This window comes from Callithrix jacchus, chromosome 4 (assembly GCF_049354715.1).
Source record: "Callithrix jacchus isolate 240 chromosome 4, calJac240_pri, whole genome shotgun sequence".
In the NCBI taxonomy this organism is placed as follows: domain Eukaryota; kingdom Metazoa; phylum Chordata; class Mammalia; order Primates; family Cebidae; genus Callithrix; species Callithrix jacchus.
The window spans coordinates 161,950,013-161,977,034 of NC_133505.1; the positions used below are offsets into that span (position 1 = coordinate 161,950,013).

The 27,022-nt window shown below is 42.7% G+C and overlaps 1 protein-coding gene across 5 annotated transcripts in view; it reads left to right on the forward strand.

Annotated features, from left to right (window-relative positions):
* The window catches only part of TIAM2 (TIAM Rac1 associated GEF 2), a 239,620-nt gene that overhangs the window by 136,724 nt on the left and 75,874 nt on the right, over positions 1–27,022 (forward strand). For all 5 annotated transcript variants that reach the window (XM_078370329.1, XM_017971503.4, XM_054254551.2 and 2 more), the window contains 5 exons: positions 8,992–9,177; positions 9,851–9,997; positions 22,082–22,243; positions 24,253–24,357; positions 24,594–24,672. In XM_078370329.1, coding sequence (XP_078226455.1) covers positions 8,992–9,177; positions 9,851–9,997; positions 22,082–22,243; positions 24,253–24,357; positions 24,594–24,672 — 679 coding nt within the window. The remainder of the gene's footprint in view (positions 1–8,991; positions 9,178–9,850; positions 9,998–22,081; positions 22,244–24,252; positions 24,358–24,593; positions 24,673–27,022) is intronic.

A 27,022-nucleotide genomic window follows, 5' to 3' on the forward strand; every position in this document is an offset into this window, starting at 1 on the left:
ATTGCTTGAACTCAGGGAGCGGAGGTTGCCGTGAGCTGAGATCACACCACTGCACTCCAGCCTGGGCAACAGAGTAGTATGTCTCAAAAAATATAATAAAATGAAAATAAAAAAATAAAAAGCACACGTGATCCTGTGATTACCAGATAAAGTCCCTGATAACCTCTCCCCACCTTGACCTTTATCTGCCACTCCAGACCTGCTGTGGAGCCCTGAGCTCCCCATTCTGCTCCTTACTTTGGGTTTTTCCTCAGACAGAGAGGACTTCTGTGCTGTGCACAAATGTGCCCTGCTCCCCTCCCGCCCTCTTCATCTGGCTCACCTGTCTCGACTATAATAAGGGATTAGGAATTGCTTCCTCCAAGGCGCCAACCTTGACCACCCTCTCGCCCACTCCGTCAGGAAGGCCCCTCTCCTCCCACAGCTCTCCATGTCTATGCCACTGCTCTCTTCCCTGGCTTTGTAATGATTTCTTCGTGTGCAAGGTTGCTCCTGCTATAAAATACGTGCTCCTAGAGAAACTGTGACTTTTCCATCTCTGAATCCTCGATGCTTTGCTTGAGTTCATGAATGTATGGATGCACCTCTGTCTCATCTGTCTGAGGATGCTTTCCTCCTTACTGCTGGAACAGAGTTCTGCTCTGAGTCAGTCCGCATCCACTCCCCAGTGTTCTAGGCCTTCCTGCTTCACCCGTGGGTAGCAGCACCCCTGTTCTTACACTCCGCCTCCCTGCTTTCTCAGGGCTCCTCCCTGAGGCCACTATCATATGTAGTTTCACAGTAATCCACAAGGTAAAGATGTAGATATAGCACCTGCTTGATGGATGACTAAATAGCCCCTTAGGAGAAGTACATTTCTTTTCTTCTTCTCCTCCTCTTTCTCTTCTTTTTCCTTTTTTAGAATTAAAAAATATTTTTAAAAATAGAGACAAGTTCTCAGTACATGTCCAGGTTGGTCTCGAACTCCTGGGCTCATGTGATCCTCCTGTCTTAGCCTCCCAAAGTGCTGGGATTACAGGAGTGAGCCACTGTGCCCACACAAGAAGTACACTTTCTGTATAAGTATCGTTTACTAACTGATTGCATCACTGGAGCTCCAAGAAGTACGTTTGCTAATGTCTCACAGCTGGTAAGTGGCAGAGCTGGGATTTGGACGCAAATCTCTGCTCCTAATTCATGGGCTTTACTGCTCTGTAAGACTTGGGTAAATCAGATGATGCTTTGCTTGCTAACTAAACCAGGTGATGAATTGTTTCATATAGAATAGAATCCTTGGCTGGGTGCAGTGGCTCATGCTTATAATCCCAGCACTTTGGGAGGCGGAGGCAGGCGGATCACGAGGTCAGGAATTCAAGATCAGCCTGGCCAACACAATGAAACCCCGTCTCTACTAAAAATACAAAAATTAGCTGGGTGTGATGGTGGATGCCTGTAGTCCCAGCTACCCTGGAGGCTGAGGCAGGCTTGAACCCGGGAGGCAGGGGTTGCAGTGAGCCGAGATCGTGCCACTGCACTCCAGCCTGGGCGACAGAGCTAGACTCTGTCTCAAAAAATAAAAAGAATAGAATCCTTGATTTATTTGTTTTTGTAAGTTGGATTTTTCAGGTTGATTTGATGGGAATTACATTGATTATAAAACTGAGTGAATTTTTTGGTATGGGAATTACATCTCAAAGGAAAAGCGAGTAAAACCAAATCTCTCAACTTTAGCTGGTTGTTCCAACTACTGGTGAATTTTAGTGTGATCCGTGTCACTGGCTGGTTTTCTATGAAGATAGGTTTTAGTATTTGGAAAGCACAAAAAGGGAGTTTTTCAGCTTCTTACACCAAGAAAGGAACATGAATTATAGGGCAGGCCTAGTAATACACAAATGACTACATGCCGCGATTAAATGACCAAATGGCAGAAAATATTTTTCTGGGACTGCTGGGTGTGGCAGGAATGTGCTTGTCATCTTTTCTAAAAAATGTATCACTTATTCATGTTATTTTTAGCATTAGACTTCATCCCTCTCCCTCCCACTTTACTACAGGAGACCATAACCTCTCAGAGTTCATTAAATAATAGAGCTGTGTTAGCAACGGACAGGAACATTTTGCATTGAATTTGTGCCAGTGTTTGAAAATGAGAGTGTTCCCCTGTAATCTGGTTATTAGTAACTTCCTTTATTACAACGTGATAAAGTCTTGTCATTTTTATGCTTTGAGCATGGCCATTAAATGAAACAAAAGCTCGATCTATGTAGAAGTTATTTATTTTTATTTTTGACAGGATCTCACTCTGTTGCCCAGGCTGGAGCATGCAGTGGCCCTGTGTAGGCTCACTGCGGCCTCGACCTCCTGGGCTCGAGCTATCCTCCCACCTCTGCCTCCCGCATAGATGGTACTACAGGCATGTGCCAGCTGCACCTGGCTAAGTTTTGTATTTTTTATAGAGATGAGGTTTCATCATGTTGACTAGGCTGGAAGTGTTTTTTGATTTTCTTTTTATGTCAAATCTTGATGTTTATCTCTAAAAAAAAATAAGAAAACATCTAGAAACTTAGGAAAAAAGGGTGGGGATATCTTGGATTAAAGGGGACTGATTTTGGGCATTTTAGTTTTTGATAATGTTAGAAAAAAAAGTCTCCAGAAACACTTTGATAAATGTGGTCAGGTAATAGATGACTATTTTAGTGATGATTATCATTATCATTGAACTGTACCAAATCTCTAAATGAAATTATAGCTAAAAGACTGTCTTTTATTTTTTCCTTTACCCTTTAAAGTATGTACCTTTGTCTTTTCCTTCATGCCACCTTCTGAGGAATTGTTATAAAATGTTTTTCTTGGCTGGGAGGGGTGGCTCCCACCTGTAATCCCAGCACCTTGGGAGGCTGAGGCAGGCGGATCATGAGGTCAGGAGATTGATACCAGCCTGACCAACAGGGTGAAGCCCTGTCTTGACTAAAAATACAAAAAAATTAGCCAGACCTGGTGACATGTGCCTGTAGTCCCAGCTATCTGGGAGGCTGAGGCAGGAGAATGGCGAAGGTAACAGTGAGCCAAGGTCATGCCACTGCACTCCAGCCTGGGCCACTGAGAGAGACTCTGTCTCAAACAAACAAATAAATTAATTAATTAAATTAAATGTTTTTCTTTCAAGTTAACATTACTTTAAATTTGGGCTGACTTTGAATGTCAGGATACTGAAACGTAAAGTGTTCAATATAAATAGGGCCGTAAATGAGAGTGTGGTAGTCTGAACCTCCTTCTCTGTAGAATACCTGGGGCTATATGGGCAGACATAAAGTTGACAGGTGAAAATGTGAGTGAAAGTTGCTGAGGTCACTGTTGGGATAGTGCACAGGCATCTGTCTTATGAGTCAGAAGACCTGGGAATCAGGGGCCCCATTGTAGCTATTTGAGAATGTCCCTGTCCCCAACACATTGTTCACATCAGAATCAGCTTTGGGTCTGCTGCTCTGGTGGGGCGAGCTTTTTACATGAAGTTGGTCAAATGACCCTGGTCAAATCTCTTCTCTTCTGAACTTAAGTCTCAACTGCTGAGAAATGAAGATATGGTAATGTCAACTCCTTTGCAATTTCATTGAAAATGTTAGCCTTTCTAAATATGGTAAGGTCTCCTGTGAGCCTGTGGGTCCAGTCCTCCTTCTTCCTTCCCTCCAAGGAACCCGAGCATCTGAATCTGGGGCCTCGCCATGCTTTTACTTGAATATTCTTTCAAGTTCCTCTCCATAACTTTGGTGAGTCTGTGGAAAGAAGAGTCAAATATTTCATATTGATTCTTATTCAACCACAAATCTTCATTTATGATCCGTGACTGATTCTTTCTATAAAGAACCATGACCTTAGAAATAAGATGAATATTGTCTTTCAGTAGAGAATAGGTATGTGAGTAAAGGTGGCAGGTCTGCCACAGAGATCTACAGGGGTGAGGGCTATGTAAGTCAGGGGCCTCCAGAGAAATGGAACGAGTAGGATGTGTATATACAGGAAGAGGTGTGTGTGTATGTGTTTGTATAGGGAGAGAAAGAAAGAGAGAGATTTATAATAAGAAATAGGCTCATGCAGTTATGGAGAAGGGCAAGTCCCAAGAGCTACAGGGCAAGTCAGTAAGCTGGAGAAGAGCCAATGGTATAGTTCTAGTCTGAGTCTAAGGCATGAGAATGAAGAGAGCCGATCGTATAGTTCTAGGCTGAAGACTGGCAGACTCAAGATTCAGGAAGCGCCCATGTTTCAGTTCAAGTCCAAAGCCAAATCCAAAAAAAAAAAGCCCGTTTCCCAGTTTGAAGGTTGTCAGGGAGGAGGGGCTCTCTATTCCTTGAGGGGGAGTCAGCCTTTTTGTTCCCTTCAGGCTCTCAGCAGATCGGATGAAGCCCACCCACATTAGGGAGGGCAGTCCACATTACTCAGTCTACCCATTTAAGTGTTAATCTCACCCAAAACATCCTCAAACACATCCAGAATAATGTTTGAGTAAATAGCTGGGCACCCCATGTCCCAATCAAGTGAGTACATAAAACTAACCGTTACACGGGTGCATCCCTTTGAGCTTAGGAGTTTGAGGCCAGCCTGAGCAACGTGGCAAAACCTGGTCTCTACTAAAAAATACAAAAATTACCCAGGAGTGGTGGCATGCACCTGTGGTCCCAGCTACTTGAGAGGCTGAGTTGGGAGGATCACTTGAGTGAGGAAGCAGAGGTTGCAGTGAGCCAATGGCATGCCACTGTACCTCCAGCTGGGGCATCACAGTGAGACCCTGCCTCAAAAAACAAGATGCTACAGTCAGAATAAGAATAAGAAGGGTAAGGAACATTTTGAAATAGAGTAGTCATAAGGTTACTTTTTCTTTGCGTTTTCTACTAAATTAAATTTTAAATGAATTCTACAGTATACAGTTTATTGAGATACTGGTTGTCTTGAAACTTAATAAGGTATAATCAAGACAACAAACATCTTGATTTTTATAAGGTCTCCTTTGGGCTATTGGGGTGTCCCAGCCCTGTCGCCTTTACAACAAACGGAAGCCTCTGGGTCCATGTTCTTCCTGTGAATTCACCTGTATTTTGTCCCAAGCTTTGGGCGGAGAGCTCTCTGAGTGCTGAAGATTATTAAAGTGTTTCTGATAAAACTTTAGGATTCCCCACTTAAACCCAGGAGGTGGAGGTTGCAGTGAGCCGAGATCGTGCCATTGCACTCCAGCCTGGGCAGCAAGAGCAAAACTCTGTCTCAAAAAAAAAAAAACAAAAAACACTTTACCTTTCCCTGTGTATCCTTTGGGACAGAACTGACTTTACCTCTCAGGGCTGCTCCGATGTGTAGCCACACAAATACATTATATAATACTTTAAAAATACCTTTTAAACTATACGATTCAGTGCCAATACAAGAGAATGTCTTCTTCCACAGTCTATGGTGATTGGCATAGACCTGGATTTTATTTTATTTTGTCTTTTTTTTTTTTTCCCTGAGATGGAGTCTCACTCTGTCGCCCAGGCTGGAGTGCAGTGGTGCGATCTCAGCTCACTGTAGCCTTAGCCTCCTGGGTTCAAGCGATTTTCCTCCTCAGCCTCCCGAGTAGCTGAAATTACAGGCATGTGCCACCACACCTGGCTAATTTGTTTCATATTTTTAGTAGAGACGGGGTTTCACCATGTTGGTCAGGCTGGTCTTCAACTCCTGACCTCAAATGATCCGCCCACCACAGCCTCCCAAAGGGCTGGGATTACTGGCATGAGCCACTGTGCCTGGTCTTTTTTGGCTTTTTAATCCACCATGGATGGCATGGGCATCTTTGCCTTCTGGTATCCAATGACTCATTCGTTTTCTTTTTCTTTCCTTTTTTACTTCTTGGAAATATTCTGTCATCCATTCTGTCACCCAGGCTGGATTGCAATGGTGTGATATCAGTTCACTGCAACCTCCATCTCTTGGGCTCAAGCGATCCTCCCACCTCAGCCTCTCAAGTAGCTGGGCCTACAGACATGCACCACCATGGCTGGCTAATTTCTGTATTTTTTGTAGAGTCAGGATTTCACCATATTGCCCAGGCTGGTCTCAAACTCCTGGGCCCAGGCAATCTTCTTGCCTTGGCCTCTCCAAGTGCTGGGATTACAGGCATGAGCCACCATGCACGGCCAATCATTCATTTTTTTTCCTTTCATATCTTCACCCTCCAGACAACCTTCAGAAAATACCTGATAAACTGTTTTACACTGAGGCATAAATGAGTGTAATAAACTTTAAAGTAGTATCCAGTCTAGAAATACCTATTAGAAGACAAAGAAATCCATCTATAATTGTGGATTTTCAAGAATCATCTGGAGAAAAGATGTTTAGGAAACAGGACTGAGAGTGTAGTTTTTACTGAACCTTAAGTAAGGTGTCAGTTTGTACCCATCCTTCACTCTGGAATCTAGAATTCTCTAATATGGCAGGATCAGGAAGAGACTTGCAGTTTCAATTTGAACTCGTTAGTCTAGAACAGGGGTGTTCTAGACTAGGAAAGTAAACTTTCACTTGAGTGGGAGGATTGCTTGAGCCCAAGAGGTGGAGGTTGCAGTGAACTGAGATCATGCCATTGCACTCCAGCCTGGGTGACAGAGTGAGACTGTCTCCAAAAAGAAAAAACGGAAAAGAAAATGAAGGAGTCATTGGATACCAGAAGGTAAAGATGCCCATGCCATCCACGGTGGATTAAAAAGCCAAAAAAGGCCAGGCACGGTGGCTCTCACCTGTAATCCTAGCCCTTTGCGAGGCTGAGGTGGGCAGATCATTTGAGGTCAGGAGTTCAAGATCAGCCTGACCAACATGGTGAAAACCCATCTCTACTAAAAATACAAAAAAATATTAGCCAGGTGTGGTGGCCCATACCTGTAGTCCCAGCTAGTAAGGCCGTGCACTAGAGTCCCAGGAGGTGCTTATGAAATGTAAATCTTCCTAGGTCTCAGACCTAATGGATAGAATCTTCAGGCGTAGGACCTGGGCATCTGCATTTTTAAAAGCCAACAGTTCATTCTGTCCATTCAAGGCTGTTACCAGTAGGCCACCACATTGCTAATATGGATGTACAGGATTTCAAGTGAGGTAAATTCATTACGGATGTCGACATTGTTTCAATGCACCTTGAAACTTCACTGTTTTGCTGACAAATGATCAAGAAATTCTTTGTTTAGATCTTGTGGCTGTTTTTCTTCCATGCAGAAAAGTTATATAGCAACCACCCTAAGAAATAGATACAGAGAACGTGGAGAAGGTCTGGGGAATGCCCAGAATTTGTAGTACTTTTCCATGGGGAGAAACTGGAGGGGCAGTGCTGGAAATCCTTCAAAGTATCATTTATCCAGAATGAAGGATTCACATAGAAAGCTTAGCATGAAAGTGAGGATCCCTTTGGGTGCTCAGCAACATGGCAGAACTAGAGATGTAACTGCTGCACCCGAAATGACATCATTCTTTACACTGAATCCTTTACTACAGGTGCTCACTGACACCTTGTCTCGAGTGTTGAGGTTGCTCTCAGGACCTTTTGAATCACGGCTTTCTGTTCTTCTCCTTCTGCTGAGTCCCTGTTTTGGCAAATCACAACAGCCCCTCTTCACCTATTATTAATGATTTATTTTGCGTAAAGATAATACTTGTAGGTAATGCATTTTGGCATCCTTGGAAGAAAGAAAAATGGCTCCCAGAGTTTGGCTGCATTTATTATTATTTTTTCTTTCCCTTTTTTTGAGATGGAGTCTTGCATTGCCACCTGGGGTGGAGTGCAATGGTGTGATCTTGGCTCACTACAACCTCTGCTTCCCGGATTCAAGTGATTCTCCTGCCTCAGCCTCCCAAGTAGCTGGGATTGCAGATGCCTGCCACCACACCCAACTAATTTTTGTATTTTTAGTAGAGATGGGGTTTCACCACATTGGACAGGCTGGTCTCAAACGCCTGACCTCGTGATTCACCCGCCTCGGCCTCCCAAAGTGTTGGGATTACAGGTGTGAGCCACTGTGCCCAGTCTTGGCTGAATTTCTTTACCAACTCATGACTTAAGTTTTGAAGAAGAACATAGGAACTTCTGTGGTGTAAACATCTGTATATACTATAATTTTATTTAGATGCACAGATGGCTGTTATTCTCCAAGATACTTAGGAGTATTCTAAGTAAAAGTTCTATTTGTCCTTATCCCTGAAGTCCATTTGCTTCTTATTGTTTTGAGTCATTTACTGAGAATGAACAGAAACATAAAGACACTGCCTTTGTTTATCTGGCATCTGTCTGTGTGCAGCACTGTTAATCCACTTTGGGATCAGGGGCTGTAAATGTGAAGGGAAATGAAGCAAAGTGAAAAAGCTGACTTGCAAGTTTTAAGTTTTAAGTCAGGATGGTTTAAGAGTGCTGGTATGCTCCAAAGATCATGCCATTTGGCATGTCACCGGATTGGGATCACCGGCTTTTTGTTTTTGTTTTTTTGGCTATCCTCATGAAGTAAAGTGCTGGATGACCCAATGCATTTTTTTTTTTTTCTTTTTTGAGATGGAGTGTTGCTTGGTCATCCAGGCTGGAGTTCAATGGTTTGATCTCAGCTCACTGCAGCCTCCACCTCCCAGGTTCAAGCAATTCTCCTGTGTCAGCCTCCAGAGTAGCTGAGATTACAGGTGCCTGCCACCATGCCTGGCTTGCTTGCTTGCTTGCTTATTTATTTATTTATTTATTTATTTATTTATTTATTTATTTTAGTAGATAGAGGGTTTCACCATGTTGGCCAGGCTGGTCCTGAATGCCTGACCTTCATTGATCTGCCCGCCTTGCCTCCCAAAGGGCCTCATGCATTTAGATGGAGGGATTGAGATGGGGTGAGAAGGAAGGGCTAATTTAAACCATGCAGAGGAGCTGAAACTAATTTTTCCTTCAAGTTTGTGAAAGGGATTACATTTTCATCTCAACCCATGAAAACTTTTAATTTTTATTTAAAGTACCTCTGTTTTTGCTTTTAGATCCAGCAATGGGAGCAGAATCTTGAGAAATTTCACATGGATCTGTTCAGGATGCGCTGCTATCTGGCCAGCCTACAAGGGGGGGAGTTACCAAACCCCAAGAGTCTCCTTGCAGCTGCCAGCCGCCCCTCCAAGCTGGCCCTCGGCAGGCTGGGCATCTTGTCTGTTTCCTCTTTCCATGCTCTGGTAAGTTCCTGAGAAAGGCTGTTTCTGCAGCATTTGGCGAGGGTTGCGGATGTTCCCCTTCTTCGGCTTGTCGCCAACAGCGCTTGTGGACTTGACCCAACAACTAACACCTGGAGGCCAGGTCACCCAGAGGCCATGGGCCTGGGGATGAAGGAGACCAGACGTAGAGCCCCCAGTTTCTCTACTGCTCATTCTGGAGTCCAGCAGCTAGTGGACAGTTACCGCATGTTCACATCTGTACGCCTTTCTGTCTGTGCCACCCTATACCATCAGGGAGATGGGATCCTGGAGAAGTGGCAGCAGTGGCATGGAGATTAAAGGGTGGATTAAGGGTTGTTTTCTCTGCCCTGCAGAGCGCCCTGTTGGGTTTTCTGCAGTCGCTCCCATTTTGCTGGCTTCTGTGTGTTACGCTGGCTCAGCCAGGGGGTCTGTGGGTGGTTTTGCTGACACTGCTGCCCACCGTGGAGAGACCTGAATGTTGTGACTTGTGTTGTCCAGATGAGAGCTGTCTATATAGTGGATGCTTTCCTGGTGTTTCAGACATGCAGGAGCTTTTGGCCATGGTGGGAATGCATTTATAGCAAGCAGAGCTCACTTCTTTAGGGCAACTGTTAATTGTCTCTGCCGCTCAAATACTAAGCCTTGAGATCTTTAAAACTGTGTTTTATGTTAGGTATGTTCTAGAGGTGACTCTGCTCTCCGGAAAAGGACACTGTCACTGTCCCAGCGAGGGAGAATCAAGAAGGGAATATTTTCTTCGTTAAAAGGGCTGGACACACTGGCCAGAAAAGGGAAGGAGAAGAGACCTTCTGTAAGTCAGGTGAGCTCTTCAGCATGGGAACAGCAGAATGGAGTGAAATTCCTGAAACCCCTGATTTTCAGCCTGCCATAAATCATCAATGTTCATTCTCTGTTAAGAATGAAATCAGGCCAGGTCGGGTGGCTCACACCTGTAATTCTAGCACATTGGGAGGCCAAGACGGGAATATCACCTGAGTCTAGGAGTTCAAGACCAGCTTGGGCAACATAGTGAGACTCCATCTCTACAAATAGCCAGGTGTGGTGGCGTGGGCCTTTAGTCCCAGCTACTCAGGAGGCTGAGTTGGAAAGATCGCTTGAGCCTGGGAGGTCCAGGCTCCAGTGAGCCATGATTGTGCCACTGCACTCCAGCCTGAGTGACAGAGCAAGACCCTGTCTCAAAAATAAAAATAGAAGTTGGTTTAAAGGAATCAATTCTTAGCATGCACTTTTTCTCCCCCTGACAAAACTGTACAGGTTGCCGCATCTATCCTGGCACTCCCAAAGAGGTAGTCACACTGTGTGCAGTGCTTAAGAACAGAAAAAATAAGAATAATCAGAAAATAATCCACACTTTTCCTGCCCTCTAGTACTAATATTCATTTACTCATAGATTTTATATTAAAATAAATGCGGAAAATTAATAATCAGAGGAGTAGCAGCTACATTCTGTTGATAGTGCTGTGGATTTTGCTCACGAAATCCTTACAGCATGGCCTTGGGGTTTTGTCATCCCATTTTAGAAATGAGGAGACTGACACTTGAAGAGGTTACATCACTTACCTTACCCTGTTCACCAGCACTGAAGGGCAGAGCTGGAGCTCATTCCTGCCTAAGTCCACAGTCATGAAACTCTGGAAAATTGCTGGTGCTTGTTTTCCCTTGAGGAGGCGTGGCTCTTTTAACATTTTCTTTTTATCTTTTTTTGAGATGGAGTCTTGCTTTGTCACCCAGGCTGGAGTGCAGTAGCACGATATTGGCTCACTGCAACCTCCATCTCCCGGGTTCAAGCAATGCTCCTGCCTCAGCCTCCTGAGTAGCTGGGACTACAGGTGCATGCCACCATGCCCAGCTAATTTTGGTATATTTGGTAGAGATGAGGTTTTACTGTGTTGGCCAGGCTGGTCTTGAACTCCTGACTTCAGGTGTTACATCTGCCTGGGCCTCCCAGAGTGCTGATTACGGGCATGAGCCAATGTATCCAGCCTCTTGTAACATTTTTATCATGGAAAAATAGCCTAAGCCCATGTTGATGAAATGTGGCCCAAGTATCGTAAATTGTTTTCAGAACATTTTGAATATGTGAATTTCATGATGCACCTGTATTTCATAATGGGGAGTGTATGATAATGGATTCCATCTTGCTGATACGTTTTAGGATTATTCTGTTTCAAAGCTGTCGAAAAGATAAGTTATATGTTGACCTGATCATTCAGGTGAATAGGGAAAATGTTTGCAATTAAATCCGAAGAACTTTTTGCTTTTATTTTGAATGAGCTGCTGTTTTTCTGATTATACTTTCACTATCATAGAAAAAAGAGTCACATTTTATTGGATCTTTGTTTTCTAATTTGCACATGGCTATTTATTTTGTAACGCTTTTGTGAATTAGGTAAGTAAAAGAGCTAGTATCCTTTCCTTTGACTTGTTTAAAACCTTGAAACAATAAAGTTGGAGGTTGCAGGGAGTGGGTTGGTTGATTAACAGCAGAATCACAGGAAGCTTCAGCGTGGCCGTGCTTTTGTATACTCATATACAAAAATAATACCAGATTTTAAAATTGTGGTTCTACTCATAATTAAAAAAAAAAATTTTTTTTTTTTTTTTTTTTTGAGACAGAGTCTCACTGTGTCACCCAGGCTGGAGTGCAGTGGTACGATCTTGGCTCACTGCAGCCTCCACATCCCAGGTCCAAGCGATTTTCATGTCTTAGCCTCCCGAGTAGCTGGAACTACAGGCTTTAGCCACCACACTTGGCTAATTTTTATATTTTTAGTAGAGGCGGGGTTTCACCATGTTGGCCAGGCTGGTCTTGAATTCCTGGCCTCATGTGATCTGCCTGTCTCTACCTCCCAAAGTATTGGGATTGCAGATGTGAACCACCATGGCCAACCTGTAATTTAATTTAATTGTAAAGAGTAATCTTATTTGTTGGTTTTTGGAAATGTATTTTCTCATTTGACTGTAGTCAGCTGCAAGCCCTTTGCTAATAGTGGGCCTATGCTTTCTTCATTAAAAAAAAATTATTTTTGTAGAAATGGGGAGGGAGTCTCCCTATGTTGCCCAGGCTGGTCTCAAACTTCTGGCCTTAAGCAGTCTTCCCATCTCAACCTCCCAATGTGCTGGGAGTACAGGCCTGAGCCATAATAGCCTTTATGCTCTGGGAATGGAACTTCTTTGATGGTTAACTAATGTCCTTAAGGTATTTTAATCAAGACAGTATGTTCTGTGTAATTAACTAATAACCTGATAAATAACTTGCTGATTTTTCTTAGCTGTAGACATTCTGCTAATTAGGTACGAGCCTAATACGGTTTTCACCCAGCATGTGTGGCAATTTGTTCTCAACATAAGATTTTTTGATAAACAAAAGCATTTGGTCAACATTTTTTGTTTTAAAAAGATATGAAACTAATTACAGTGTCAGTATTTATATAACTGAATGAAGTTGATGTAGTAGGTATTTCTAAATGTTTATATCGTTTTTAATGTTAATTATGCCACTACAAAATTGAGAAGGTGAAATTTGGAAAAGGAAATTGTTTTTAGTTCTACTCAAACAAGCCACTTTTAACATTTAGCTATATTTTATTCCAAGATTTATTTCGTGCACTTTAAAAAAAGTAGATATGAGTTGGATTTTGGTTGTTCTGTTTCACACCTTTCAGAAATGTGTGCTTTTCGATTAACAGCGGTATCAAGAAGACATAGGATGACTTGAATAATTTTTTTTTTTTTTAATGAGACAGAGTCTCGATTTGTCACCCAGGCTGAAGTGCAGTGGCGCGATCTCGGTTCACTGCAACTTCCACCTCTTGAGTTCAAGCGATTCTCCTGCTTCAGCCTCCTGAGTAGCTGGGACCACAGGCAGGCACCACCATGCCCAGCTAATTTTTGTATTTTTAATGGAGATGGGGTTTCACTATTTGGGCCAGGCTGGTCTTGAACTGCTGACCTCAGGTGATCCACCCACTTCAGCCTGCCAAAGTGCTGGGATTACAGGCCAACTTGAATAATATATGACTTGAATTATATATGGCATAAAAAAGTAAAATATAACTACGTGGGAAGTTAAAACTTGAAGTGTATTAGAATAGTAGATAGTACAAATTGTGACATGAAGCTCTTATAAAATGTTATAGAACTTTAATTTTTAAATAATGAAAAAGGGTAGCTGGCAAATGAACATTACAGGGCCATTTCATTAGTCTTTCCTCACCTACCATCTGTCAGATGTTTGAATCAAGTGGTAGCCATGGCTTTTCTGGAACTCAGCTACCTCAACACTTCAGTATCTCCAGTGAGGTAAACTTTGCTGTAGGTGGCCACCATCTTGTTTCACATGAATAGCACAAATGCTTAGTTAAGCCGGGGATGCTGGTTCAGAATCTTTACATGAACTTGTTGAAAATAGATTTAGAATTAAAATGATCCCAGTAGATATTCTCTAAAGAGATAGTCTTGAATGCCAAGCATTTTGGAGGTATCTAACCTCATGATAACTCCATTTTAAAATTAGTGACATGGCTAAAGTCATAATAGCACCTTTCATTTCTACATCTCCATTCCTCAGCAGTACTTATCCTCATCTGAGAGTTCAGTGAATACAAAATTGCATTTTTCTCTCAGGGCTGTCAGGGATCTTCAAACAGACAGTACATTCTATGCAGTATCTCTCCAGGGGCCATCAGGTGGAGCTGAGTAGTGTCTCCTCAGCCCCAGAATTGCTTCTGACCAAACAAATCCTCAGAGTGACTGCTGAATGAAATCCTGGAGAATGAAACCCCGGATGTGCCTCTGCCTCTCCCTAGTGCCCTTTTCAAACCCACACCATCCCCATGAAGCTGTGTTTCATGTCGTTGGTCTTTTCTGTAATTTCTCCTCCACCAAATAGTTTACCTGCAGTTTTGCCCCTCCAAAAAAACCCTCTATTTGTTAGTAGTGAAAAACTGACCATAATAGAGTTGGACTTAATATACCTTTACAGAAGTAGGCAGTCTTCTTTAATAAATCAGTGGGGAGAAATCAGTGAATTGGGAATTTATTTTGTAAAAAACTGAGGATGGCTGGAGTGTTGGATACTATAAGTCCTGGGAGAAGTGAGTGAGAAACGTTTTGGTGATCCTAAAATATACAACACAGACAGACACATATTCTCCATCTGTGGTCATCCCAAGCTGCTCAGGGTGCTGCTGTTACTGTTGAAACTGCTTGCAGGTGGCAGCTCTGCCTGGAGTGTCCTGCTTCCTGAAGGGTGAGCTCAGAATGGATTAGAAAATCCTGCTCTCAAAATCCCGTCCCCTTCCCTCTCCTTCCCCAGGGATCAGGGGTCAGTGGAGTGCAGGCTGTGTGATGTCGAGAGTGCCTTTTACAGGCTGCCTTGTCACTGGAGTTACGCCTGTTTTTTGCTCTACTTTTGCTGGATTTAAGCAACCATGGAGGGAAAAGGAAGCTGAATCCAAACCTTCCTTTTGATTTGTCATACCGTCAAAATGGCAGACTTTTCATAATAAATAATTCCCTTCCCCATCCTTTTATTTTTTTCTAGATATGCCCAGCCTGTCTCAAAATGCAGATTAAACTGCACAGCCTTCCCGGAACTTTAACTTGATTTTTCTTGCCTTTATGTCACCATTATTTGCCTGGTTCTTACTCTGTACTCACCATCTCTTACTTTAGCCATCTGTCAAGTGCATATGACATGGCTCCCAGGGAAGCTTGTAATTATATAGTTTATATATGATTATCTATATATTCTCAATCTCTAGCACACTGCTAAGGATATGATACTTGCTTAATAAGTTTGATGATTATTTCTATTAGATGCGGTCATTTAATGGCTGAGAATAACTGATTTGTAATAAAAGCCCATAATTTTAGGGTCATATCTCTTCCAGCATTATATAACAATGTAAATTTTTTTCTTTTCTTTTTTTTTTTTTTTTTGAGATAGAGTCTTACTCTGTCACCCAGGCCAGAATACAATGGCATGATCTTGGCTCACTGTAACCTCTGCATACCAGGTTCAAGTGATTCTCCTGCTTCAGCCTCTCGAGTAGCTGGGATTACAGGCGCATGCCACCCCACCTGGCTAATTTTTAGATTTTTAGTAGAGACAGGGTTTCACCATGTTGGCCAGGCTGGTCTGGAACTCCTGACCTCATGGTTGCCCACCTTGGCCTCCCAAAGTGCTGGGATTACAGGCGTGAGCCACCGTGCCCGGCCAACAATGTAAAATTCTTACTTTGAAAGTTAAGAGGCCTGGCATGTTGGCTCATGCCTGTAATCCCAGCACTTTGGGAGCCCGAGGCAGGTGGATCGTTTGAGACCAGCCTGGGCAACATGGTGAAACCCTGTCTCTACCAAAAATACATAAAATTAGCCCAGTCTAGTAGCTTGTTCCTGGGAGGCTGAGGTGGGAGGATCACTTGAGCCTGGGAGGCAGAGGTTGCAGTGAGCTGAGATCACACCACTACACTCTGACCTGGGTGACAGAGCAAGACCCCATCTCCCAAAAAAGAAAGTTATGAAACTATAGCATCAGTACACTTTCTGTTAACAGAATTTATGTTGCACTTTGAAAATAAATTTGGCTAATGTAGCCACTTACCGTGAGAATTTAGTTTAGAGCGTTCAAATAAACAAGTCCCTTCAATGCTCTAAGGAGTGAGAAGGAACTATTATTACAGTGATTACTGCATTCGTCTTTTTAAGCCTGTGATCTAAACAGTGACTCTGATTTATTTTAGCTAAGCATCACTTGTGATGTCGGGATACTGAAGAAATTCCTTTCATTTGTAGGACTGTTTTAATGCAGCCTCTATCATTTCTGGGCTGTAGTGCTCAGATAACTAGATTCAGATTGAATGGCAGATAGAACTAAGGGTGTAATTTGTTTTGTGTGTGTGTGTGTCTCTGGGGCTTAAAATTCTGCCTGAGCTGGCTAAATAATTAATATTTCATCTTGCTACTTTTCATCTGCGAATGATTCTTGGAGAATACTTGTAACCTGCACAAACCTTCTGTTTTTATACAGTAAGTATATTACTCCCATTTCTGTAACACAGAAAGGCCGTGGTGAGGGAGGGGCTGTGTACATTTTAAAATATTCCATTTTAATTGATGCATCGTGTAACAGTCCAACAGTGAGTCACCCTAATTCAGAGTCTGTTAAGGCTGGAATAAAGCCAGTCTAACTTGAGCATTTTTTTAGGGGACACTTCGGCTAGCCAAAAATGAAAGCTTTTCATAGCCGACGTCTGGATGAGTAATAGTCTTATACGGCCTTTGAAGGGAGGTGTTTGTCATGGAGATTGTGACAACAAACTCCCCACTAAGGCTCAGATGGCGGCCGCCCCGGAAGCTTCATTGCAGAAACTATGGCAGCCCCTGGGCCTTGCCCTTTCTCCTGGAAAACTGGCTCGGGGTGTCCCCGTTTTCTGCGGCACGGAGTGAATGCAGTATTGTCACATTAGTCCTGAGCTCCAAACTTAAAAAAAAAAAAAAACCCCGAAACCAAAACAGAACCCCTAATATTGGTTTCTTAAGTGGAAAATATGAATGAAACAGCGTACTCTTCACCACAGTATGGCAGTCTGTTTAGACAGAATATTAATACGCAACCCTACATCGCGTATATACATATACATACACGCGTACAGCGAGCTAGCCAGATACATCTTTGTTTTCCTTTCATATCAACTGATGTTTGGGCAGCAGTCCAAGAAGGAAATAAACACTTTCTCTTCTATGACATTTTACTGTTGTTAAGAAAACTGGGAGCGCACAGCGCCCTTTTGTGTTTTCTTCATCTCCCTTGCAAATAGACTTTCCTTTTATCAGCCACAGTGGCGGTGTGGGCACATTTGTGACAGCCAGATTGTGATTTTGCGACTCACTTCCCTTCTGTGATCCAAGTAGTAATTACGAGCCATTGGATCCAAAAGCATCTGCTGTGAGAACACATGGAGTTTCCATTTTGTCTCCTTGCTGCACACTGAGCATAAGTAATTTCACATGTGGTTTCAGGACCATCGATGTAATAACAGTAAGTACTTCTGTGGAAGGGCCTACAAGGAGAGCTAAAGTGATTTGCAGACATGAACTAGTCAGTCTGAGTGGCTGTGGCTGCAGTTCAGTGACGTCCCCGTGTCATGGTGGCCAGTTGGAGCTGACTGCAAGGTGATCGGAGCAGCGGTGGCCACTACCGGGCCCCAGGGCTTTGGAACAAGGGGTGATTCTCAGGCAGTTTCTCTGCAGTGGGCATTACTGAAATACAGTAGTTAAGCTCAGTACAGTATAATGCCACGATCCAGGCTCAACTTCAAAAAAAGCTTTACAATTTATGTCTTTCAAATGCGATTCCTCTCATTAGTCTTCTAGCCTCCCCCACGAGGCTGGTGTTTTTAGCCCTTTCGAAGGTGAAGGAACAGAAGTGCACAAGCGCGAGATAGCCGCCAATAAGACTGTGATTTGACCCGGATTGGCTTTCTATTACTGTATTTTTTCTGTCTTCATTTGTATTCTGAGGACCAGGAAGTCTTGAAGAGACTAGTTGGAAATATAAGTACTTTTTCTTTGAGGGGAGGAAGTCGAGTAGGAGGCAGGGTAGGTGTGGAACCGCCTTGACAGAGGTAGCCAGCCGTGGAATTCTGGGTGGTTAAAAAGATTCATTTACCATAGTAGCATCTTTGAAACAGGTAACCTGGAAGAAGAGTTTCACAAATGGCTCAATTTTTAATGCGTATTTTCAGGATTCTCGATTTCTTTTATGAAAAGAATGTTGGAGAGTATTTTATCTGGCTTTGTGAAACGAAAACATGTACATTTTCAACTTGAATAGCACTGACCCTCCTTCAGAGAATTAATCCAACTTTCCTTCCAGATGGGCAAAGCTTATAACAACCTAAGACATCTGTAAGCACCAAGTAGCTTTTTCTTTTTCTAGTTCTAATGAATTAATTTTAAATTCTTTTCTTTTTTCTTTGAGATGGAGTTGCTCTGCTTGCCCAGGATGGAGTGAAATGGTGTGATCTTGGCTCACTGCAACCTCCGTCTCTGGGCTCAAGTAGTTCTCCTGCCTCAGCCTCCCGAGTAGCTGGGATTACAGGCATGCACCACCACACCCAGTTAATTTTGTATTTTTAGTAGAGACAGGGTTTCTCCATGTTGGTCAGGCTGGTCTCAAACTCCCGACTTCAGGTGATCTGAGGCCTGCCTCAGCCTCCCAAAGCGTTGGGATTACAGACATGAGCCACCACGCCTGGCCTTAATTTTAAATTCTTGGTGCTTTCTTTGAATAACCAGGTTTTGCTTTTCTTGAAGTGTATACATTTGTGAGGTGTGTGTGTGTATCTAACGCACACCAAAAATTACATTGAAATTTTCATTGAGGGGTCTCTTGAGAGGGTCTCACTCTTTGGTGGCCTTAGCTTTGATAGGCATCTTCTCTTCTATGGTTCACTGGATCTTAGGTCAACAGTGTGGACTCAGAAAACCACTGCTCGGAGCAACTGTAGCATAGCACCTTGTTTAATAGATTTTATAGGATTATTTCTTCCGTCCTTCCATCCTTCCATCTATCTGTAAACTTTTATCTTGTCAAGAACTTGTTCTCCTTCAATAACCTCTTAATTTCTCTTCTCGAAGCTTTCAGAGAGCATTAAGAACTTGACGCTATGTCAGCAGCGTTGAGTGGGATACTGACACCGGACAGTGTTTACCTTTCATGCCTGTGTCCGACTGTGAATTTCGAGTTGTATTCAGCTCAGCACTCAGGTGTTAAATGTGTCCCGGGTGCAGGATGCACTGTGTTAATGGATGGGAGACTGAGGAAGCAGAAGAAAAAGCCTTTGCTGGCATTCATCTTATCCTGGTGGGGGACCTAGAAGTGACCTCCATGTGAGCTGGGCTTTGCCAAATGCTGTATCATGGACATAGGAGAGTAAACTCATCTTAGTGAGATGACTTGAGGGCAGAGAGAGCAGAGACAGGAGAGACTTCCCAAGATGGGCATTTTAAACCAGGATGGAGGGTGTATGTGGCTTCAGCACTAACGCTGTAAGGATGCTATAGCAGAGAGAGGAGACGGAAAGCAGCAGCGGTAAGGAGCAGGAGCGCACCACTCCCTTTTGGGGAATGTTATCTGAGCCATTCTGTTCAACGTGAACATGGTGTGTAGCGTAGAATAATGGAAAGTAATCAGGAAATTTAGGTTGCACCCATTATAAAGGGAGTTAACTGCCAGGTGGGCATTCTGTGTAGTAGACTGGTAGTGTAAGCCAGCTCAAGCCAGACTTCCACGCTTCAAATCCCTGGAGTACCATAGGCACTAATTGTGTAAACTTGGGCAAGTTTCTAAAGTTTTCTGAGCCATATTTTTCTTGCGTGTTCAATAAGAATCATGACATTGTCTTCCTGAGAGGGCTGGTTGTGACTGCTGAGTGAACTAATAGCACATCAAGCACTCATTTCATTTGGCCCCATGAGATGCAGTCTTTCTTTTTTTGGAGACAGAGTCTCCCTCTGTCACCCAGGCTGGAGTGCAATGGCAGGATCTTAACTCACTGCAACCTCTGCTTCCCAGGTTCAAGCAATTCTCCTGCCTCAGCCTCCCAAACTGCTGGGATTACAGGTGCGAGCCACTGTGGCTGAGACTATAGGCGTGTACCACCATACGCAGCTAATTTTAGTAGAAATGGGGTTTTACCATTTTGGCCAGGGTGGTCTTGAACTTCTGACCTCAGGTGATCCACCCGCCTCAGCCTCCCAAACTGCTGGGATTACAGGAGTGGGCCACTGCACCTGGCCAGTGATGCAGCCTTTCTAATTGTAACAGTGGGAACAAAAGGGTGTGAAGGCACAGTGTGAATTTGTACTGCTCATGTCCCTCCCCCATCTGTTTTCCTGATCTCCAAAAGTGAAGCAGTAAATTGCTCTGCCACCCTCAGTGGGAGCCTCTAACTTCCTCCCTGCCTTGTTCTTTGTGAATTTTCTTACTCCACAGTGACCTCTGCTGGGTTTTAGTTTGCTTCTCAACAAGCCTGATTTGAGAGGTGGGGCCTGCACCTTTAAGGCTAAGCACCTGGTTGAATCACTGCCCAGATGAAAAGAAGTACCTGAGAGGATGAACCAGAAAAAAAACATGTGCCTCTGTGAGACAAGACCCTTTAGGAGAGAGTGTCCGGGCTGGTTCCTGGTGTCCCTGGCTCCATGCATCTGCTCCTGTCTTTTCCTTTGGCGTTGGCACGTGTGGATGTTCATTCTGGTTGTGATCGTTCTTCCAGAAAAATGTGCTGAAAGCAGCTGATCCACGACAGATCCAGAAATGTCACTTCAAAGTTGAGCACCGTGTTTTCAGAAAGATGACACAGAGAGACGGATTTTTCCCTTGCTTTGTTCTTTGAAATTTCTTTACGATGTCTCTTCTAGTTTTTAAATCCTATGTAGGAGGATCTTTTCCTTTGTATTTAAAAATGCATGGGATTCAAAGTAAAATCACTCGTTAATGATAACTTTAAAGTATGATGAATGATATATAATAAGGTGATAGTATTGAATCTAAAGGTGACATTTTCTGGTATGTAAGGTGTTTCACGTAAATGACCTCTTGCTCACAAAACTTAAATAACAAATTTTCAATATTACGTTAATAATGTCCTCTTTTACAGAATAGGAGCTGAGTCGTAGCAAGGTAGATATTTTGTCCTAGGCCACACTTTGCTGGTAGAATCTGTGGCTTTTGATTTCAAAGCCCTAAATCTTTTCTTTGTTACTATGTGAATGTAAGAACCTAGCCAGAGAGAAACACTGCTTAAGAAATGTATGCAATTTTTATCAAGAATTACAAAAGGACAGATTAGCATGAAGTCAGCAAATTGTTGTGACGATATAGTTTGGTAAACTAAATGTTTCTGGGAAAGGCTACCTGAAGATGGTAGGTTTTAAGATGGTTTTCCAGCAGTGTCTATGTGTGAGATAGCTGAAGGATAGAGAAAAGGTTTTCCAGGACTAAGGGTTAATTTTAAGGAACAGTTAGATTTCTGTCAGTGATGAGTCAGGCTAAAACTAAAAAGAAGAAACAAAAAACCAGGTGGACTTAGAAGAGAAGGCTCGTGCTTGGATTAAGAACAGTTCAAGGTCAGCATGGCAGGCAGGTGTCAGTGGCTGTGGACAAGATGTGTCTGGAATTCAGTGGGAGGTCGGAGAGGGATTATGGCTTACATGCAAGTTTCACAGTGGCCCTCCTCAACCATGATTCCGAAGCAGTAAGTGTGGATACTCAGCAGCCCTTGCATGAATTGTGGTAGTTTGTTTGTTCTGAGATGGACTCTTCCTCTGTCGCCCAGGCTGGAGTATAGTAGTGTGATCTTGGCTCACTGCAACCCCCACCTCCCGGGTTCAAGCAGTTCTCCTGCCTCAGCTTCCCAAGTAGCTGGGACTACAGAGGCACGTCACCATGCCCAGCTAATTTTTGTATTTTTAGTAGAGATGGGGTTTCACCATGTTGGCCAGGCTGATCTCAAACTCCTGACCTGAGATAATCTGCCCTCCACAGTCTCCCAAAGTGCTGGGATTACAGGCGTGAGCCACCGTTCCTGGCCAGATTATGGTGTTCTAACTTGGCATAGGCAGCCAGTTGACCCAGTGGAAAGAACACAGGGCAGAGAGTCACTGACTTTCACTCCGCTTCCCTTGACTGCCGTTTCATCTGCAGAAAATGAGTGAGGAAGCGTTGTTGGCCTCAGAGGGTTGTGAGAAGCCGGTGATGTGAAGAGTGTGAGCGTTTACTCTAAATACTCCATAAAGGAACAGGACATTTTTTCCAGTGGTTTCCTTCATTTGTTAATCAAATTTGTCTGCATTTTCTTTTGGCGTCTACAAACAGGTGGACGAACTTCTGCATATATACGGTTCAACAGTAGACGGTGTTCCCCGAGACAACGCATGGGAACTCCAGACCTACGTTCACTTTCAGGATAATCACGGAGTTACTGTGGGGATCAAGCCAGAGCACAAAGTAGAAGATATTTTGACTCTGGCATGCAAGGTAAGGGATTTTTCTGCAGAAATATACTTCTGAATAGAAATAATCATTAATGTTGCAATCTTATGCCTTCTAAATTCGTGTGGTATTCCAGGGCCCACTTTCCACGCCGGGGAACATTAGCAAATCTATTTATCTTTTATTTATTTATTTTATTTTTGAGATGGAGTCTTGCTCTGTCACCAGGCTGGGTTGCAGTGGCACGATCTTGGCTCACTGCAACTTCCATCTCTCAGGTTCAAGCAGTTCCCCTGCCTCAGCCGCCTGAGTAGTGGGACTATAGGTGCGTACCACTACACTTGGCTAATTTTTTATATTTTAGTAGAGACGGGATTTTACCGTGGCCAGGATGGTCTCAATCTCCTGACCTTGTGGTCCACTCACCTCAGCCTCCCCACAGCATATTTATTAATTAATGTTTTTATTAGCATATTGATGAATTAGCATTCTGTTCCTTGATCTCTTTTGAAGAATGAGTTATTAGGTCACACCTCAATGAAGAACCTGAGATAATCCGAACTGTGTATACTTTTATATCTGGAATAATTGTGAAATTCGTTGCTATTTAAGTTACTTAGAGATGGTGTTTTATAAGAAGGTGGCATAGACTTTGAGTTAGTTTAATCCTAAATAGTTTTACCAGATTTCTCTAGATTAAATGCAAAACTTGATATAATTCACAGTTGCTTCATGGAGATTAATATAAGATGATGTTTTATTCATTTTTCAAACTGGGTTTCATTCCGGATTTGAAAAGGAAGTTTATGTTAAGTCTTAAAGAACCCTCTCAGAGAGAAGATACTCAGCAATATCAGATCAGAAGCTTTTAGACCACCAGGTGGTGCAGTAGAGCTTAAATACTTTGAGTTGCCAGAGAAAATACAATCAAATATGTTGAAATGGTGAAAAAGGCATATAGTTTGGTAATGCTTAATAAATATGCACTTAATAAATGTGAAAAATGTTTAATCTTAGTTCCCTTTTTTCACTTTGACTTGAAACATTAGGATGCTGGACATTGACATGTAGTTTACATCCTTATGAACTTAATTTCTTTTTGCTCCTATATATAACATTTTTATTCAGAAAACCAACAATTCTATACCAATGCCATCATCTATTAAGGGATAATTTTCTAGATGATAGAGGGGATGAGAAGTAGTGGGTCAATTTGACCCAGTAAGAGCATAGGCCTGAGATAAATTTCTCAGTATTGAAAATGTGCGTAAGAGAGAAAGAGAGAGAAAAGATGAATGTGTCTGTACACATTTTGTTTCTTTGAAAAGTTTTTGGAGTAGGACATTCTTAATTCTGAAGTCTGTGGATTTTTTCACATTTTACAAATTTCTGTACTTTGGTAATGAGAAACAAGGTCAGGTTCAACCTAACTAAAGAGATGACATTTGCTGAGCTGGTAAGATTGATTCTGCTATCAGATATGTTCTACTGTTATCTCTTAAAAATGCATCTCTTGCCTTTAATGATAAGCAATGTCATTCAGAGAAAACCTTCTGAAAAATAGTCCCCCTTTACTTTTTTGCATACAAGTAAATTCTCTATTTATTTATTTGAGACGGAGTCTTGCTCTGTTGCCCAGGCTGGAGTGCAGTGGTGTGATCTCAGCTCACTGTAACCTCTGCCTCCTGGGTTCAAGCAATTCTCCTGCCTCAGCCTTCCAAGTAGCTGAGATTACAGGTGTGTGCCACCATGCCCGGCTAATTTTTGTATTTTTACTGTAGTTGATGCTTTGCTATATTGGCTAGCCTGGTCTCAAACTCCTGACCTCAAGTGATCCACCTGCCTTGGCTTCCCAAAGTGCTGGGATTACAGGCATGAGCCACCGCGCCCGGCCTGCATATGAGTATTTAAGTTTGAGCTCTTCTATAGGTTTAAATTCAGCAAACTATATGCAGTTTTCTTTTGGAGATTTCTACTTTGATTTTTAATGAGCCTGCTAACTAATGATGGATTTAGAAAGAGCATTTAAAATCTGAATAACTTTTCTTTAATAGATGAGGCAGTTGGAACCCAGCCATTACTGCCTGCAACTTCGAAAATTAGTGGATGACAATGTTGAGTGCTGCATCCCTGCCCCCTATGAATATATGCAAGAACAGGTAAGTGTGCGTTAGCTTTCAGAAGGAAAATCGAATCATATCCATGGACTTTTGATTTTGAAAAATGTCATTTTTGGGGAAAATTCTATTTAATTTGGCATGTAGTTTGGAAACAGTCTCTATAGAAAGAGTATCTTAACAGCTTTCTCGTTTTATTATGAAAACTAGTGTCAAAGTAACTTTTCAAGGTATCATAACATGAAATCCTCTGATGTTGCTGTTCTCGCCTTCTGTAGGTTTATGATGAAATAGAAGTCTTTCCACTGAATGTTTATGATGTGCAGCTCACGAAGACTGGGAGTGTGTCTGACTTTGGTAAGTGTTAGGAGTGCCCTTGCCTGGGAGTCATGTTGTTCGTCCTTGTCTAGTTTGCCCCAGTATCTTTGAATTTAATTTTTTTTTCCCCTTATATTCACATTTTCTGCACGTATGACAATAGTTTCTGAACTTCCTTTCTCTGCCTTCATTTCTGTTTATTGATATCAGCAGGCTACACAGATTGATATCAGTATTACAGGGAAATGCCAAGTAATGAAATGGAGTGAATATAAAATTGATGGGATTTGAGAGTATAGATATAATAACACATCGAATGTCCTGTGAGCTGATGCTGCTCTAAGATCAACTCCTGATTCAGATGACAGTTGCTTTCATCTCTAGTGTCTTTGCTCTTAGTTTGCTCATCCCACCTGTAATGCTCCCCTTCTTTCTTCCCCCATCCCTCCTCTCTGATGACATGAATCCTACTGTCCTTCAAGAACTAACTCAAGGTCTGACTTTCTTGAAGAAGCCATCTCTGATTGCTTTAGCTTTACTTGTTTCTTTCTTCCCTGAGTTTAACCGTTACGGGTCAGTGCATCCAAGGTCACTTCGCAGCATCATTTCCTACATTTCTCTTTGATTAATAATGATTGGTAAATGCCTCCATAGAAACACTACTTTATACCTTGTTAAATATATTGATACAACGTGATTATTCTCCTTGAAATGATTCAAACTGATAATAAATGTTTATAATATGTTAAAATGTCCTTTTCAGGCTGCCTTCATTTTAAAAAAATTTGTATAATCTTTTCTGGCCCCCATGTTTATTTTTATTTTTATCGTTTTTGAGGCAGAGTGCTGCTCTGTCACCCAGGCTGGAGTGCAGTGGTGCAATCTCGGCTCACTGCAACCTCTGCCTCCTGGGTTCAAGCAATTCTCCCTGCCTCAGCCTCCCAAGTAGCTGGGATTACAGGTGCCTGCCACTATGTCTGGCTAATTTTTGTGTTTTTAATAGAGACAGGGTTTCACCATGTTGGCCAGGCTACTCTTGAACTCCCGGACTCAAGTGATCTGCCCACATCGGCCTCCCAAAGTGCTGGGATTACAGGCGTGAGCCACCGTGCCTGGCCCCCATGTTATGTTGGTTTTTCCTTTGAGGCCCTCGTGACCTTTTTTCTCCTCCTTTTGGCCTGCACTGTGCTTTTTGTGATTGCCATTTGTGTTCATCTTTGTATTGGAATGACTGAATGAAGACCCCTGCAAAGATACTCTCTGCTGAGACCATAATCTGCCAGGCTCTGCTGGGGGCACGGAGGAGACCTGGGGAACAGGACATTCTTGCTGTCCTTAAGGACATTCTTGCTGTCCTTAAGGAACTCTCTGTATTAGGGGACCAAGGCATGGAAACGTGGGTTCCTCACCGTGGCATCACAGAGGAGGACACTGAGTTCAGGAATGGCGCATTCAGAAGAGGGAAGGTCCCCCTAGGATTTGCTTGTGGTCTTACGTATTTAGGGCAAGCACTGTATTCATCCAGGCATTTTTTCACCTTCTTAAAATGCTTGACCCCAAACATAGCTGTTTCTCAACGCTTATTTCTTGTATTGAACTGAATTTCATATAGTTCAGTAAAAGTATTTTTTGCTGTTAAATTTGTTCCTAATTTTTTTTTTTTTTTTTTTTTTTTTTTTTTTTTTTTTTGAGACAGAGTGTTGCTCTGTTGCCTAGGCAGGAGTACAATGGTGCAATCTCAGCTCGCTACAACCTCCACCTCCTAGGTTCAAGCGATTCTCCTGCCTCAGCCTCCTGAGTAGCTGGAATTACAGGCACCCACCACCACACCCAGCTAATTTTTATATTTTTAGTAGGGAGGGACTCCACCATGTTGGTCAGGCTGGTCTTGAGCTCCTGAACCTCGTGATCTACCCACCTTGGCCTGCCAAAGTGTCGGGACTACAGGCATGAGCCACCATGCCCAGCCTCTAAATTTTTAATTGTGGTAATAGACACATAACATAAAGTTTATCGTCTTAACCGCTTTTACATATACAGTTTTGTGGCATTAAGTACATTCACAGTGTTGTGCTACCATCCCCATCATCTATTGCTAGAAATCTTTTCACCTTGTAAAACTGAACTCGTTACCCATTAAACACCGACTCCTCATACTGTCCTTCCCCCAGCCCTGGGCGCCCCCGTTCTGTTAATGCTTTCTACCTCTCCGAATTTGACTGCCCTAGCTACTCATATAAATACTATCGTACTGTGTTGGCCATTTGTGTCTGGGTTATTTGACTTAGCATATTCTCCTCAAAGTTCACCCAAATTGTAGCATAAATCAGGATGTTTTTCCTTTTTAAGACTGGATGATATTTCCCCGTACGCATAGATCACATCTCGC